Below are 15,180 nucleotides of genomic sequence, written 5' to 3'. Positions count from 1 at the left end.
AAAAAAATGAACTTAAATGATTTTAGCATATGGCTGCAATATAACAGAGTGAAAAATTTAAGGGGGTCTGAATACTTTCCGTACCTACTGTATATATATGTATATATATATATATAAAATATTCATTTTAGAGAGATATTATCACTGATATTAAGGGGTTCTAGATTATTAAAGCAAATGCATCAGCACTCTAGACATCTGAGCAATGTATAGCAGAAGGCAGGGGGTGGGAGAGTGTGTGCCAACATCCTCTGTGCTGTGCCAATGCTTTTTGAGTGAAATGACAACACATTTCTTGTGCGCCTGCTAAGCTATCTGCCATCTGGATTCAATTGAAAGACTGAAGTGTATTAATTGGACAATAGTAAAGAAGATCTTACCCAGTTCACATAAAGCAAAAGATCACACTCTTTGTTTTCTGACAGCGTTTCTGAAAGTCAAATATAATAGAGAGTGGATGCGTCAAACCTGACGATGATGGAGATAATGATGCAATAATTATCTTCAGTGTCATCATGTTATGCTTTACCAGGTCTGCAGCCTGGATAATTCAAGATTTTTATGACAACAAAATCTAACAAGAACATTTTCTGGTGAAACAGTGGTGATGGATGCAGTGGTGACAGTTCTGCTCTTATTTTAGCTCTGCAAGAGTGAATAATGAGGCTCTCCCTTCTCTGCCCCTCTTCTCCCTGTGCCCTTTGCTTCAGGTCAGAACATTGCATTCCCCCCAGTGGCTCTGTGGGTAACTGTTGGCCTGGCTGTGTGTCTGCTGGTGCTGCTCATTGCTCTGGCCGCCGTCTGCCGCCGAAAGATCAAGGAGAGCTGCGAGGAGGCCAGGAGAGAAGGTGGGGGGTGGGGGACTTCACATTCAGAACCAGGGTATATCAAGGAGTACAGTTTATTGGTGATGACGCTTTTGAAAATCTGTGTTTAATCCTCAAGGTTAGAATAAAGCACATTTGTAGGCTGTGCTGCCTTCATTAGGGGCAGTATGAAATCTGAATCGCAGAGCAGTGGCAGCTTTGGAGCTATATGCACATAAAAGAGTAATAAAATGATGTTCTGTTTTTTCTGGGCGTATTGGCCTACGGCATACACACTTCAAGGGCTTGCTGAATAATGGATGCTAACCTATTTTGCTCTCAGGCCTTTTCAGTGCTTCTCAGGGCCTTCATTAAAATGCTGAATGAGTCCTTAAACTCTTCACATAGTGTGCCAGTAGATGATATGCATAATTGCGACATGTTGCCTAGATCATGTGGGAGGCACAATGAGAATGAGAGAGTTAGAGCAGAAAGCAGTGATGAGATGTTAACTGCTCAAGGAACTTGGAGAATCCAGAGGGAATTCTGCTTAATGTGTATAGGCAGGACCTCGGATGGTGGGACACATATCTTTGGCAGAGGGAAACATCATTACTCGGGTCCAGTAATTAGTGTTGCGGAATAGCCGAGGATCGCCGCAAGTGCAAAGAAAAAAGTTTTGAAATGAGATAGATAGTGCAAAGCCACCAGCTCTGCTGTAATGAGATCCATTCAGAGTGGAGGAGACATTTAAATAAAGGTCAGCCAGTGTCTGCACCAGGGCCTAGGGGTTTAAAAATAAATATGGAAGTGACACAGACTCAGAGGAAAGAGTAAATAGCTCCATGGAACATATGAAATCAAATGAAATGGAAAGAGAGAAATATAATGCAGTTCCTCCCACAGGCAAAGGGCTCCCAGGGTCACGCAGTGGGCTGGAGGAGGAGCTACATTTTTCACATGCAGCCCTGACACCGAAGGCAGGACTGATTATGTGGTCATCTACTGTTCACCTTGTTGAAATTTTAAGTCTTGTTCTGTTCCCTGCCTGTGATGTTTCTGAAGTCTCTGGTGTTTTCCAAGCACAAATCTGAAAACTGCAAATGCTGACTTATTCACATATCATGCACTCTTGTACTCCTGATAGAATGATACTGTGTGAATGCACATATAGAAGGGCTTAAAATAGGATTTCTATGCACATATCCAGAGCAGCGGGGAGGGCAGGAAGCAGGAAAGTGCAGACTAATTGTGGTTGTCTTATCTTTTAATGGTGTTCCTGGGTATTGCCAGATTGAAGTTGACTCTCTCTTCCCCCTGTCTGAGTAGCTACAGTGGAAGGGTCAGTAAAAGTGGAGAAGTGAGTAAGTCATTTTTCTTACCTGTCATAATGTATGTGGAGCACCCGAATGGGTATCGTAACCGAGCAGAGCAGCTTGTGGTATTACAGCTGGAAGTGAAAGCTCAATTCCAGGGGCACTGTTGTATCTTAACACCAGCACAGCTCTGGTCTCTCTGATATTTTCTTTTCTTTCATTCCTTTCTTACATATTAGCTGACAATGTATCTAATACATGCTTTAAATGGCCTAACCAGGACCACTGTTCCATGTCTCCAACGCTCATTTTACGTTTAGATAAGTGCATGATTTAATCAGACTTTGAGATCGTATGTAGGTGACACGGGAGGGATAGCTTCTATTTCACATGAAAGACATAAGGGAAACAGTGTTTTCCAGAGGGGTTTTTACCACATGGTGCACATTTTTCACAGGATTTGATCCTCAGATGGTTTGCCTGTGTGTGTACGTGACCCCCATGAAATGACTGCCACATAGATCTATTTTGGTCTATGTCAAAACTACTCATGAAAAGACATTTCTAAAATGCATGATTCCTGAAACATGGCGAAAGAAAGCTTTTCAGCTTTTAAACAAGCACAACTGTTTCATTTCTGTCATCAAGAGATGACATCTATTTTCTTATTCAAAATTTTGAAAGGTACAGATCACAAAATGCTGCTGTCTCATGCCTTAATATGTACAAAACTTTAAATATGAAGACGGTTCTGCCATGCAAGAATGACTTAATTAGCCCCACTAATCAGTGTATTTGTAGCACTATAGATTTACTAACTGCAGCCATTTGCTTTCACATACACTTGAATCAGTCATGATATCACAGCAGGGTTTGAAGCGATTCAGCAACAGTGCTGTGCCCCTGGGAAGGGTGATGAGGAACAGTAACACTCTCCTGGTCTCAGTGAGTAGCTGTTTCTGTCCCCTGACTCTCATCTTTTATTTAGTGTATCCAGCTTTTACCTCCATACATATGGGATGCAGCCAACAGGGGCATACGGTTTAACACACTCAGGGCACAAGGGAGGCAGTTCCCATTCCCTGGATGGGATGCCCTCCTCTTTATTCTGGCTTTAAGGTGCCTTTAAATGAACCTTGTTCTCCTATCAAAGCCCTGTCCCTGAAAGCACTTCTGCTGCTGCCACAGTGGTGGGACTGTAGGTAGATAGCAAAGCTTTTTCAAGGGGCTTTTGAGGATTTTACTCTCAAAGTGTACACATAGTTAACAGGTTAATTCAAAGCAGTATCCTAGGCATTCACTGAACACCTACCAGCAAAATATGCTCTTGACACGAGGCTGCAGTAGAAAACAAATTCCCCAAAACCTGAAATAGAATACCAAAGCCATGAAAATGTGTCATAATAATGTGTTACATTAAAATATGTTTTTAAAATAACACATAACACAGAGAAGGAAAAACTATGAACAGAATATGGTGTAGGCAGACTTATAGTGTGCATATATAACCTGTTTGAATTGGAAACCTCAAGACATTCTGCTACTGTAATAAGGGTTTTTGCTTAATTAATCTCTGATGTCAAAGAGAATCAGGCAAAGTCTAATGGCAGTGAAAAATGTCCCACTGAATTATTGTTTGGGGACACTGTCCCAGGTCTCTTTTTAGCCTACTGTAAACTCTGTGTGTGTGTGTGTGTGTGTGTGCGTGTGTGTGTGTGTGTGTGTGTGCCCATGCACATGGGTATGTCAGTGTGACAGCCATCACTGGATTGCTTCCTTAACTGTTGACAGTGGGTTTTAGTCTAAATCCTAATATGCCTACTGTCTTTGTGAAAGGGCTGCATAGGCGGTTAAGGTGTGGGTATGACTCTGTCTTTATATGTGTGTATGACATGGCAGGGGTACCACTGTCCAAAGCTTCATTGTCATATAGGCTGTGTCATCAAAGCTTGTCCCTTGAGCTGTAAAGGATCAGCTCATCATAGGCTTGTCATGAAGTGACTACACTGTGCACCTGCTTTTGTACTTTAGCTTTCACTGATAATGGCTCCTCTGTCTTCCCACAGCTGAAGAGGCCAAGGAACTGGAGGAAGAGGAGTCAAAGACAGGTCAGCCAATACACAACTGGTCAAGCCTCAGCCTCTGTATATAAGGGACCTGCTATGTATTTCAGCTAGCCACATGCACAAATGCTGGTCAGGAAACAGCAGCAGTTGAAAGTCCACTTATTAAAGTTTTACATTTTCTAGCTCAGACTAATATTGAAATATTTAAATATGTAATCTTTTGCATTCAGCACTCTGAGCAGTGCAGTCCTGCAAGGCTGTAAACATTGTCAGGCACAGGCAACAGTACATTCTATCTCGAATTGTATTTTTAATATAGTGTGTGCTGTTTAGTGTGAAAAGCATTGAAGTTACAAAAATATCAAATGTAAAAATCACCCACAGATTAGTCTGGCTTCTTTGAAAAGAAGCCCAGGTGGCAGGATGGTAGGGACCCAGCAGTAACTGAATGCTAAGTTTACTTACTGAAGAGTCAGTGAACGCTGATGAAGCATGAGTGCATGTAAGAAATGAGATCAGCTTGAGGCGCTGAATCCATTCAGCACAGCAATCCAGCAGCATAACTCTTCCATTGTGTGCATAAGTATATGAGGCAGACAGGCATATTAATTTAGTGATGCCAATAAGCTGTTTTACATTATACATTCCCTCAGAGCTACAGATAGAGCAGTAAAAACTATTTAATCTATTAAATTAATTGTAGCAAGTTCCACAGATTCCAAGTTTTACAAAATGACAACAATAGTGCTGCGGTGTCCTGCACTCAAATGATCTTTTTTACCAATATACTGTACACTGGGTTTTGGCTGAAATGCGTTATGCATATTGTTGACACTTGAATTATATTCCTTTGTTTTTATGATGAATAATCCTGTAAAATGTGATTATCCACTTAATGCCATATAGACTTTGGCAAGCATTTTACAAATGTGTAAAGCTGAATTTTTAAAAATGGAAATAATGAAGAATAAGTTCTCTGAGGCTATACCAAGACAGAGTGGTGCTTTAAGATAAATGCTAATGTGAGCATGCTAATATGCTCATAATGACAGTGCTAGCATGCTGATGTTTGCAGACAGAATGTTTACCAGGTTCACCAATTAACTTCAGGGTGTTAGTATGTTTGATGCTTAGTACTAAACACTAGCTGAAGCTGGAGTTGCCTGGCAACTCTATGAACATGATAAGAGTCCCGGAATCTACACTGCCGGCCAAGAAAACGTTTCAGCACATACTCTCACTAACACCACAGCATCATTTTTGTACTTTGCTTGTATTGATTAATATATTTCATTTGTTTAAAGTGTTAATTTCTGAGTGTTAGAAGTGCTGAGTGGCAGACTTTGTCAAGTTTTAGCCATTTGTCCCAGCTTCCAGCCATTGCATTTAGCCAAGTTGACATGCTGCTGGGTGTACAGCTATGTGTAGTATATTTACTGTACAGACATGAGAGAGATAAGTCTTGGTAAAAATGTGAATCCACATATTTCACGATATACAAAACTATTCCTTAAATATCTATTCAAATACAAATGGAGGATTTTCAGGGGGTTCCTATAACTTTTCATTTGAAAAAAGTTCGAGGTCTTGCTCAGTACTCAGTGCTAATGAACCAGGACAGCATACTTTCATATGCGCTTGTTTTTCCTTGATACGAGTGAAGTGATATTTTGCTTAGTATGAAAATGACCTTATCAATCCAGAATTAATTTCACCATTAGCAAGCCAAGCCAGCATCCTCTGCCTACCTACCCTCAGTTCTCCCTCAAGCGGTAATGTCATTAAAGTTATTCATTTGACTCCTTCTCTAGTCTGATTGAATTATTTAAACTTTCTGTGAACAGCAAAGTTAATACTATGTGATTTTAATAAGCTGAGAGGTGAACGAAAGCCTCTGAGTGAAGGGGCACAATGACTTTTATTCTCTAATGCCTCTCTCATGAATGTTTCAGAGAGAACTGTGCAGCCTAGAGCAGGGTCAGCCATCCCACAACTAGCAGGATGTAATAGTTTTACTTTAGCTAAAGGAGCCAGGAAAAGAGGAGAACAAGGGAGACTGTAGTTTGCCAGTGCTCCTTAGACAAGACAGCAGCTTGCAGCCACCTTTGCTACCGCTCCCTTTCGTCATCGCCCATGCACCTGGTTGATCCAGGTGGACATTGTGGGCGGTAAGCTAGTGAAGTCAAGCTAATGGCTCTGCCTTCTGAGATTGCTCAGTAAGCACTCCATACAGGCAGCTTTGTTTTGCCATCTGGCTTCAATTGCGCTGACAAAGGCAGAGGTTCCTCCATGAGACAAAGGAGCTGAAATGAGCCCCACTTTAATAAACCCAGGATGATGGGGAGCCACATTTGTGTGTTATCTTAATGAGCTGTCCAAAGGAGAGTGTGCCTCCCCTTTCAAAGCCAGCCTGATTGGAACAATAACCAGTGATAACAAGGGACCTGGGTTCATTCATTTGAAGTGGGCTAGGATCCCTTTGTTGCCTTTACAGCAGAGGCAAATAATGTTTAACAAACAGTGGAGCTCAAATTCTGTATTTATTTGCAGGTGCTAAAGCCAATAACAACCTCTTCACACACAAAAACAGACTCTTGTGACTACACCACCCAGAAAGGAGCAATGCTACACTGATTCACATGCAGAGATGTGCAGTGTGTACAGTTCTTGCTGCCTTCATCCCTCCCCTCCTCATCTCTTCCCAGAAATGTGTTCAGTAATCTGAGAATGATGTGTTGTTTAGAGGTGATTGCAGTCCTGTCAGAAACTGGCTGCAGTTTGTGCGTGCTAGCCCCTGTCTTCCTAAATCTTGGACTCTATGCAGTCAGGCCTTAGCAAGGCTCTGGAAGAGCATGTTAGTCAGTGACCCAGTTCTTTCTTAGGCAAGGAATTGTCAGAAAAAACAATTTGACACAGCCTCAAATGTCCCAAATGGAGCTCCATGTGAAAAATGGTTTTATTAACTTTTAACTGAGACAGGTTTTGTGAAGGTGGAAGGTAAGGTTATATAAAGCCTTTTAAAGTTGACAGTAAAGAGAGGGCCCATCCTTCACTGTCACTGACTTCATCCTAAAGCCAGTAGCTCATCGCTTTAAAATTTGTGTTAATCTTTAAGAAGCTAACTAGATAAGGCTGTGTACAGGTGACTCTTGAGCGGTCAGACAGCTGTACCAGAGTCAAAATCATCTTTGTGCTTGTGGGGCAACTGTGGTTCAGTGGGTAGAGCGGTCATCTCCCAACCGGCGGGTTGGAGGTTTGAATCACGGTGCCTGCAGTCCACATGTCGAAGTGTCCTTGGGCAAGACACTGAACCCCAAGTTGCCCCCGATGGTTAGAGCCATCGGTATGAGTTGGCGCAGCAGATGGCTGCCTTGGTTCTGTACCAGAAACAAATTCCTTGTCTGTGTAACATACTTGGCCAAATAAAGTGATTATCATTATCCTATTATAACCTCCCTGTCTTTCTGTTGAGTTATTCACATAGCAATAAAAATCAACACCTTAATGTACAAGGAACCATAATATTTACATAATGTCTGTCATGGGAATCAAAGTGTAGAATCTCAAATAAATGAACAAAGTACTTATTATTATATTGGGAAATATAATCCATTACATATATAGGCAAATATCTATACGGTACATATATGCAGTTGCGGTGGCAGCAGGTAGTCCACACATCCTTCTCTTCCCAGCAGCATTGTCCAGCTCCTCCTGAAACATTCTTCATGCTAGGTGAGATGTAGGGCGTTTTCCACCAACAGCAGGGTTTTAGGTTGCTGCTGCACCAACAACCTTCTGACCACAGCTATGAGTAGATGTTTCAGTGGAGGATTTGAAGCTGTCCCCAGTCTCCTCCTGTGATGCACAAGTGTTTTTTTTTCCCCAGAGGTGGGATTTAAAGACTTTGCAGACAGGCTCCCACCAAATGTTCCTAGCTCACCAAGCAGGTCTGTCTGGTAGTCTCCCTCACTGTCTGATCCAGCTCACCACCAGGTGGTGAGCAGTTTACAACTCATCTCTTCTCTTCACCTGACTTTCCAGAACTGGTTTTAGATCTGATGATACGACCAAGTCGATCATCAGTTGTAGACCGAGGGTATTCTGGATACACTTAGGAATCAATTTGGCTATAGATAGGTAATTGCTTTCACATGTGCATTTAACCATAAATTTGTATCGCAGGTGCAGCCAATATCAAATTAATATTAAAAAAAATGAATAAAAAAATTATTTTGTAAAAACTGGCTGAACTTATTTTGTTGCTGAAATCTGACCTTAAAGATGCCCTCTGGAGTGTTTGACTAGCAGCATGTGGCAGCTCACTGTAGGGCTATGCATGAGGGATTTTACAGGCAAATTCGTCATTTTTGTGTGCCAGCAGCATAATTCACATCCCGTAGTTTGTTTAACGTTACTCCACTGACTAACACTTGGTATCAGTAATGTGCCATCGAAGGCCCTAAAGAAGAAAACTGCTAGCAAGCAAACACTGATGTAAACAGTTCACTATTTAAAATATTTTCATCTGTTTTATAACGAAGGAAATGCACTCAACATATTCATTACACCTCAAGGATTTACTAAATGTCAACAGAACATTTGTTTGTTCCAAAAAAACTCAACAGGGCACTTTTATGTTTGTTTTTCTTGTTTACTGTATTGACAGAGACTCCTCTCTAAGTCACCAAGTAGAGTTTACACCAAAAATTTCAAAACTTTACTAAACACTGAAAAAACTTCGAATTGGAATAATGGAATACGTGGCATTATCAAACCGAGATTTGTTTAAAGCTCTGCATACAAATATTCTTAAAACATAACCAAAACTGCAGGTCACATTCCAACTGCGAGAGCCTTGGGAGGCAGGCTGGCAACACACACTCAGCCACTGGGCTGTCCCAGCAGTCACACATTACTGAGTAAAGACACAGTATGTAAATAGAACATTCATGTTGCCTTCATTATTGGATGTGGGTCACTGAAAAACTTCAAGAGCCCTAATTAAAGGAGCTCTCTGCACACCATTGCTTAGTAGTTGCACACACATTATTTGAGCAGTTCATTCGTGTTCCTTGCTGGTTCAGCACTCTGCTGTAAGCTACATGTTTACTGCTGTGTTTTCTCCAAGGTTGCTGTCAAAAGTAACCAAGGCCAAGTAACCTTGGTTTGATGGGAATTATAAACCACCTATCCCATGAATTATAAGGTCTCACATTATACCAAATCCTCTAATTCTGTACAAATATTTTTTATACTTGCATTTTCTTGTTATTTTAATACATTCCACAAATACACCATGAGAAGGTCTTACAGTATGTTACAAAAGGAAACTTTTTTTTCTCTCTCTCTATGTTCCTCACTTGCTTTGAGTTTGGGAAGAGACTTATCACAGATGTGCTGCACACTGAGCTGCTTCTTCAACCTCTCAGAGGTTATCTGCTAGTTGTGAGGAAAAGGGCACATGATCATTGTCAGACAAGATAGAAGAAAATAGCAACTCCTTAATTATTAGGATTAATGAGCATTGTCACAGTTAATAGAAGCAGTCAAACCACTCAATGCTGTGCATCACAACAGACCAGCCCCACTGCTCACTGGTTTGCATATTAGACAAAAGTAACGGTGTAAAAGGTGCTTTGGTAAGAGGATGGGGGTTCTTTAGGAGTCTTTTTCTGGGATTAATCCCCCTGTACGGATGCTGTTTATATCCTCCTGCCATCCACTCCCCCTTCTCACTTCTGTCATGTAATCTGCGCGCCTCTGACAGCACAGCCAAGGCCCAGTGGGAGAGTGCCTATCCATCTCACTACCCCAATCTGCCTCCCATGTTTGGTCCTACATGAGCACTCAGCTGCTGTGACTAATTAAATAAAACACTGTGCCCTCTGCTTCCTGTTAGCCATGGCAAGGTTGGTGCGCAGAGATGGAGCAGAGGAGGATCAGGGATGCTGAAGGAGGATAGGGCATAATAACTCCTAAGCTTGTGAGCCTCCTAAGCCTCCTAAGAACAATAGACATAAATGCGACATTGTTGACAACATAGCGGTAGTTGTATCATCACCAATCTCTTATTGATACAATATTTTGAGCTCACACATTCATTCTTCTTCTTTATTTTTTTAGCCATGATGCTACTGAAAAGCTAAGGCCAAGAGAGTAAAGGTGAGTATAATTTCAATATGTACAGTGTATTTGTTTGCCTTTCAGCACATTTGTGTCTTTATGTGTTGATCAGCTATCAAATTCTTTGTTTCGCATCACAAATGCCTGGTATTCTCAGCAGTAATGCTCTGGAGGACACATTGTCTCTGGAGGCTATGGGTAAGTGCTAATATAATGAGGCTAGGCTGCATTAATTCAGCAGACAGTGGGGAATATGAGAAGGCTTGACATTTTGATTTCAGGAATCACAGGGTCACTGGCTGATATGACAAATCAATTTCATTTTATCTGGCATGCAAACATAAACTCCCCGGCCAGCTCAAAGCCACTGTAAGAGACTGGCTAATGATAAACACTCAAAGTATGAGTCATGCAGCCTCTTTCTTTCCCTTTGTGTCTGAAACTCAGTATATTCAGTGTCATTTTCATGAAGCTTTCAAGCTGCAAGTTTCAGCTTGCAAGAAGCTACAGCAGACCGTTTTGGTGTTTGCTGCAAGCCTTGCTCAAACATCTTAACCTTGCACCATTAATATAATTATTTTTGCTACATTTAAGCTGTCTTACTGCTTTTTTTGTGTGCAATCTTGAACACGTACCTCTAGGCAAAACTAGAGGAGAAAAAGACATCTGTTTATATGCGTGTTCCAGTTAGCCACACCTGCACTACCCAGTTTTCGCTGCAAACATTGCAGTCAGAGATGCCATCATGCTGACTAGCCACACTTTGTAGAGAAACTTCCACAGTAGTTGGCGTCTCCTCTTTTTCAGTTGGCACTGATTGCACTGTCAACTTTTTCATGGCAAAACATTGATCCGCATGGTAGTTTTACATCTTGACTGTTGACCTTAAGAGCTAGACTGCTGAAGTGACTGTGCCACCTCGCAGCATGGAACAGTCCACATAATGCAAGGTTCTTTTCAGTGTTGCATAATACGCCAACGTAGCTGGATGAATGAGTGACTCTTCATCAGACATAAACATATACTGTACAAAATGATCAGTACACTGTCACAGGATTAGCAAAGTATATATACAGTCAGAGGTGGAAAGTAACTAAGTACATTTATTCAAGTGCTAAACTTAAGTAGAATTTTGTGGTACAGGTATCTGTACTTGAGCACTTTCATTTTGTGCTACTTCATACTTCATGTTTCAGAGAAAGATAGTGTACTTTGTACTTTACTTGCCAGGTTCTTTTCAGAAAAGTTAATAAAAACAAAACATAGTATAATCACAAGATGTATTGATCATTGGTGTAAAATTCACAAGCTACCCAGCAGTAATTAAAATTATAAGCATATAAGGTAGTTAAATTAGCGCTGCCTTTACCAGCTGCAGCATTAAATCTGATGTACACAATAATACATCAGTAATTATAATCAAATAATAGAATGTACATCATTGTAAATTGTGTCATTTTGCATAATGAGGACTTTTCATGTGTTTTCTGCTGCTACTTTTGTACTTTTATTTCAGTAGCATTTTGAACACAAGACTTTTACTTGTAATAGAGTACTTTTACACTGTGGTATTGATACAAACAGTCTGAGTACTTCTTCCACCACTGTATACTATAGGTACAGGAGAGTACAATACATTCAGATGAAGTTATTTGAGTCAAACTGAGAAAACAGATTTGACTCACAATCAAGAAATGAAAAAATACACATAAATTTAGTGAAAAAACAGCATCCCTCAGAGTATGCAAAGCAGTTTTCAGACAGTTGATTGCAAAAGTTTTCATTCCTTTATGTTTACATAGCAAAAGAGTAAAAAGATTTTTTATTTCTCATCAACATAATATTTAATGCACACTCAGCTAGTGCAACTGTTCTTTCATCAGCAGAAGTAACAAAAATGGTCTAGGAGTGTTCTTTAATACTCTGTATGTCCTCCCTAACCTCCTCCAACCTCTTTGGGTACCCTGTGAGCTGTGTTTGAATCCTTTGATGTGTAATTTTAGCCCATTCTTCATGGCATGCTTGTTCCAAGTCTACCAGATTGCTGGGTTATCTGCTATGTATGTGCAGCCCTCTTCATATTGATCCACAGGTTTTCAGTGATTCTGTGACTGAAAGAGGCACTAGGGATCTCGCTCAAGAGCTATGTAAGAACCTAAAACAAACAGCAGGGGACATGCGAAAGTCCTTGGAGGCAACTGGAATAAAAAATTCACATCTCCACAGTCAAGTGTAGTCTGCACAAGTCTGGATTGTTTGAGAGAAAAGCATGCAGGATGCTACTGCTTATTTCTAGACACAAGGCAGCAGCATGCTTGGAGTATGGTAAGGAGCAAAATTATGGAGTTTGATGAGACCAAAGTTGAATTGTTTGGTCACAATTCACACAGGTATGCGTGGCGAGAAAAACGCTGCCTAGAAGAGAGGAACACCAGTCCCATAGGCAAACATGGTGGAGGCTCACTGATGTTTTGGGGGTGTATGTCTGTATCAGGCATTGGAGCTCAGCATAAAGTGGAAGGAAGAACAAATGCAGCCCAGCATCCGAAGATTTTAAAGGAAAACCTCCTACCATCAGTGGAAAAAAACCAAAAATGAAGTGGCAGTGAATTCTTCAACAAGACAATGATTCAAATCACAGAGAAAAGTCAACTCAAGAATGGTTTAAAAGGAATAAGGTGAACATTTTACCATGGCTTTCCCAGTCTCCAGTCTTAAATATTGAAAACTTGTGAATCAATTTGAAGAGGGCTGTATATAACAGACAGCCAAGCAATCTGGTAGACTTAGAGCAAGTATGACATAAAGAATGGACTAAAATTATACCTGAAAGAATACAAATGCTGCTCAGAGGGTACCCAAAGATGTTGGAGGAGGTTAGGGAGGACATGCAACGTATTAGAGAAGATTTCAAAGGATGTAAACCTTTGCACTGATATGATCTTCATTATTTTACTCTTAACTTTCTTTTTATGCACTTCCTGACTATTTTTGTTACTTCAGCTGATGACGGAACAGTTCTACTAGCTTAATGTGCATTAAATATTATGTTGATGGAAAAAAAAAATCTGTTTTACTCTTTTTTTCGCAATTTCAAAGAAAGGGGATGCAAAACTCTGCACTCAACTGTAGCATATGCATAGTCCTACACAGAAATAGTAAGGAAAACATTATAAATATATGCGCAAAATGTCCGTCAGTGTATTTTGCATATTCTGTATTGCAGAGCCTAATTATGGGGAGAGTCGAAGTCATGTCCATGTTTTCAGCTCCATGGACACTGACATTCCTGTAACCAACAAAGGGCAGGAGTTTGTTTTCTCAAAGGAGAAAAATATCTTTCCCTTTTTGCTGTGACATAGATGTTTTAATGTTGGATGTTGATGTTTTTGGAGACATTTTAAAGGCACTCCATCAATTTTGATCTGATTTGCTATTGAAGTATTTTTGTCACTATGAAGCTGGAGTGATAACGGCACAGAGACAACAGAAAAATCGATACATGTGATCTGTCTTTTGTCAGAAAATGAGACCCAGTTGATGAATGTAGCCGTTAGCTGATGGATATTTCCTTTTGTTCAAGACCATTCCAAATTCACTCAGCTAATAAGGGAAGGAGTCAGAGGAGGTCAAGGAAAAATAAGCGGGGTGATACTGCTCAGTCACACCGCTATGAGTCACACTTCCTCCACTGCTTTCTTACGTTAGCATTTAGTATGGAACCACAATATATCTGTTCTTTACTGTACCTCGAAGACTTACTTTAATAACCAGCAGTTTGGCGTCAGTTGTGTGAATACTTTATACCACAAGGTTGAACAGTTACAGCTTTTTTTTTTTATTATACCCTGATTGGTCATTGCCATAAAGCTGCAGCATGTAGAGTGAGTAGAAGATGATAGAAGGTGCAGAAAGTAATTTCCTGTAACTAGCCAAAATAAAGTCTGGCCAGTAGGAGTCAAAGAGAGGACATTTGTCATTAGTGTAGCATTCACTGACCTTCACCGAGACTGTTATTACTAGGTAATATCCTGCAAACCCCAGGACCTCTCCACTGCTGAATCATCCTGGATCAATTATTCTAATATTTGTGTGGCAGTTTTGCTATTGATGAAAGCATTTATGCACAGTGCAGCATGCCTTATTTAATAAAGCAAAGCTCTGCATTTAATTAACTCATTTTAGAGTAAGGGGCCACTTTGTTTTTATAAACCTTATCAATACATGTGTTCATTCCTGATTTATGTTTACTCACTCAAACGTTTATTGCTTCATTACTAGCAGCCAAGCACAGATAAATTAAATGGCCATCTGCAGCACGCTCAATATATTGCAGATTGTGCACACTGCTTTGTTGCCATTGTTAGTGGTAGTGTAAATGTTAACATCCTGACCATTATGGCAACTTGGTAGTTCTAAGAATTCAGATGGTAATAGAAATGCAGAGTGAGCCCAGCTTAGATTTGACATTTAAGGCAAAGAAATTTCCTTGAGGGTGCTGTTACTCTCTGCTGCCGCCATCCTCTTCTGTAAGCAAGGGGCTTTTTTGTTTTGTTTTGTTTAACCTTTTTAAAAGTATATCTTTATACTCATTACCTTTCCTTGTTGCAAGGAGAGGTAGGGAAGTGGTTGGGTGCAGAGATCCTTCTTTCTCTTCTTACTGACTCCGCAGAATCAGTTTTTCATTTCCTTTTTTGTTTTTGCCAGTAGAAGGATACTTTGTTTTTTGCCAAACCACCATGTCTGAATAATGGTAGCTCCAGCAATGCTTCAAAAAACTAAATATTAGTATAATCTGATAAGCATTTGATACACCACCAATAAATTATTTAAAAATCTAACAATGTGATTTTCTGGAATTTTTTT

At 40.3% G+C, this 15,180-nt stretch overlaps 1 protein-coding gene across 4 annotated transcripts in view; it reads left to right on the top strand.

Moving 5' to 3' along the window:
• The window catches only part of cd276 (CD276 molecule), a 72,956-nt gene that overhangs the window by 46,000 nt on the left and 11,776 nt on the right, over positions 1-15,180 (top strand). For 3 of the 4 annotated variants that reach the window (XM_020592428.1, XM_020592426.1, XM_020592427.1), the window contains 3 exons: positions 711-848; positions 4,189-4,230; positions 10,315-10,353. In XM_020592428.1, coding sequence (XP_020448084.1) covers positions 711-848; positions 4,189-4,230; positions 10,315-10,337 — 203 coding nt within the window. In that variant the 3' untranslated portion in view covers positions 10,338-10,353. The remainder of the gene's footprint in view (positions 1-710; positions 849-4,188; positions 4,231-10,314; positions 10,354-15,180) is intronic. The other variant, XM_020592431.1, reaches the window with a different exon arrangement.

Source organism: Monopterus albus, unplaced genomic scaffold, assembly GCF_001952655.1.
Source record: "Monopterus albus unplaced genomic scaffold, M_albus_1.0 scaffold17.1, whole genome shotgun sequence".
Lineage (NCBI taxonomy): Eukaryota > Metazoa > Chordata > Actinopteri > Synbranchiformes > Synbranchidae > Monopterus > Monopterus albus.
The sequence above is the reverse complement of the archived record's forward strand: the minus strand, read 5'-3'. Positions and strand labels throughout refer to the sequence as shown.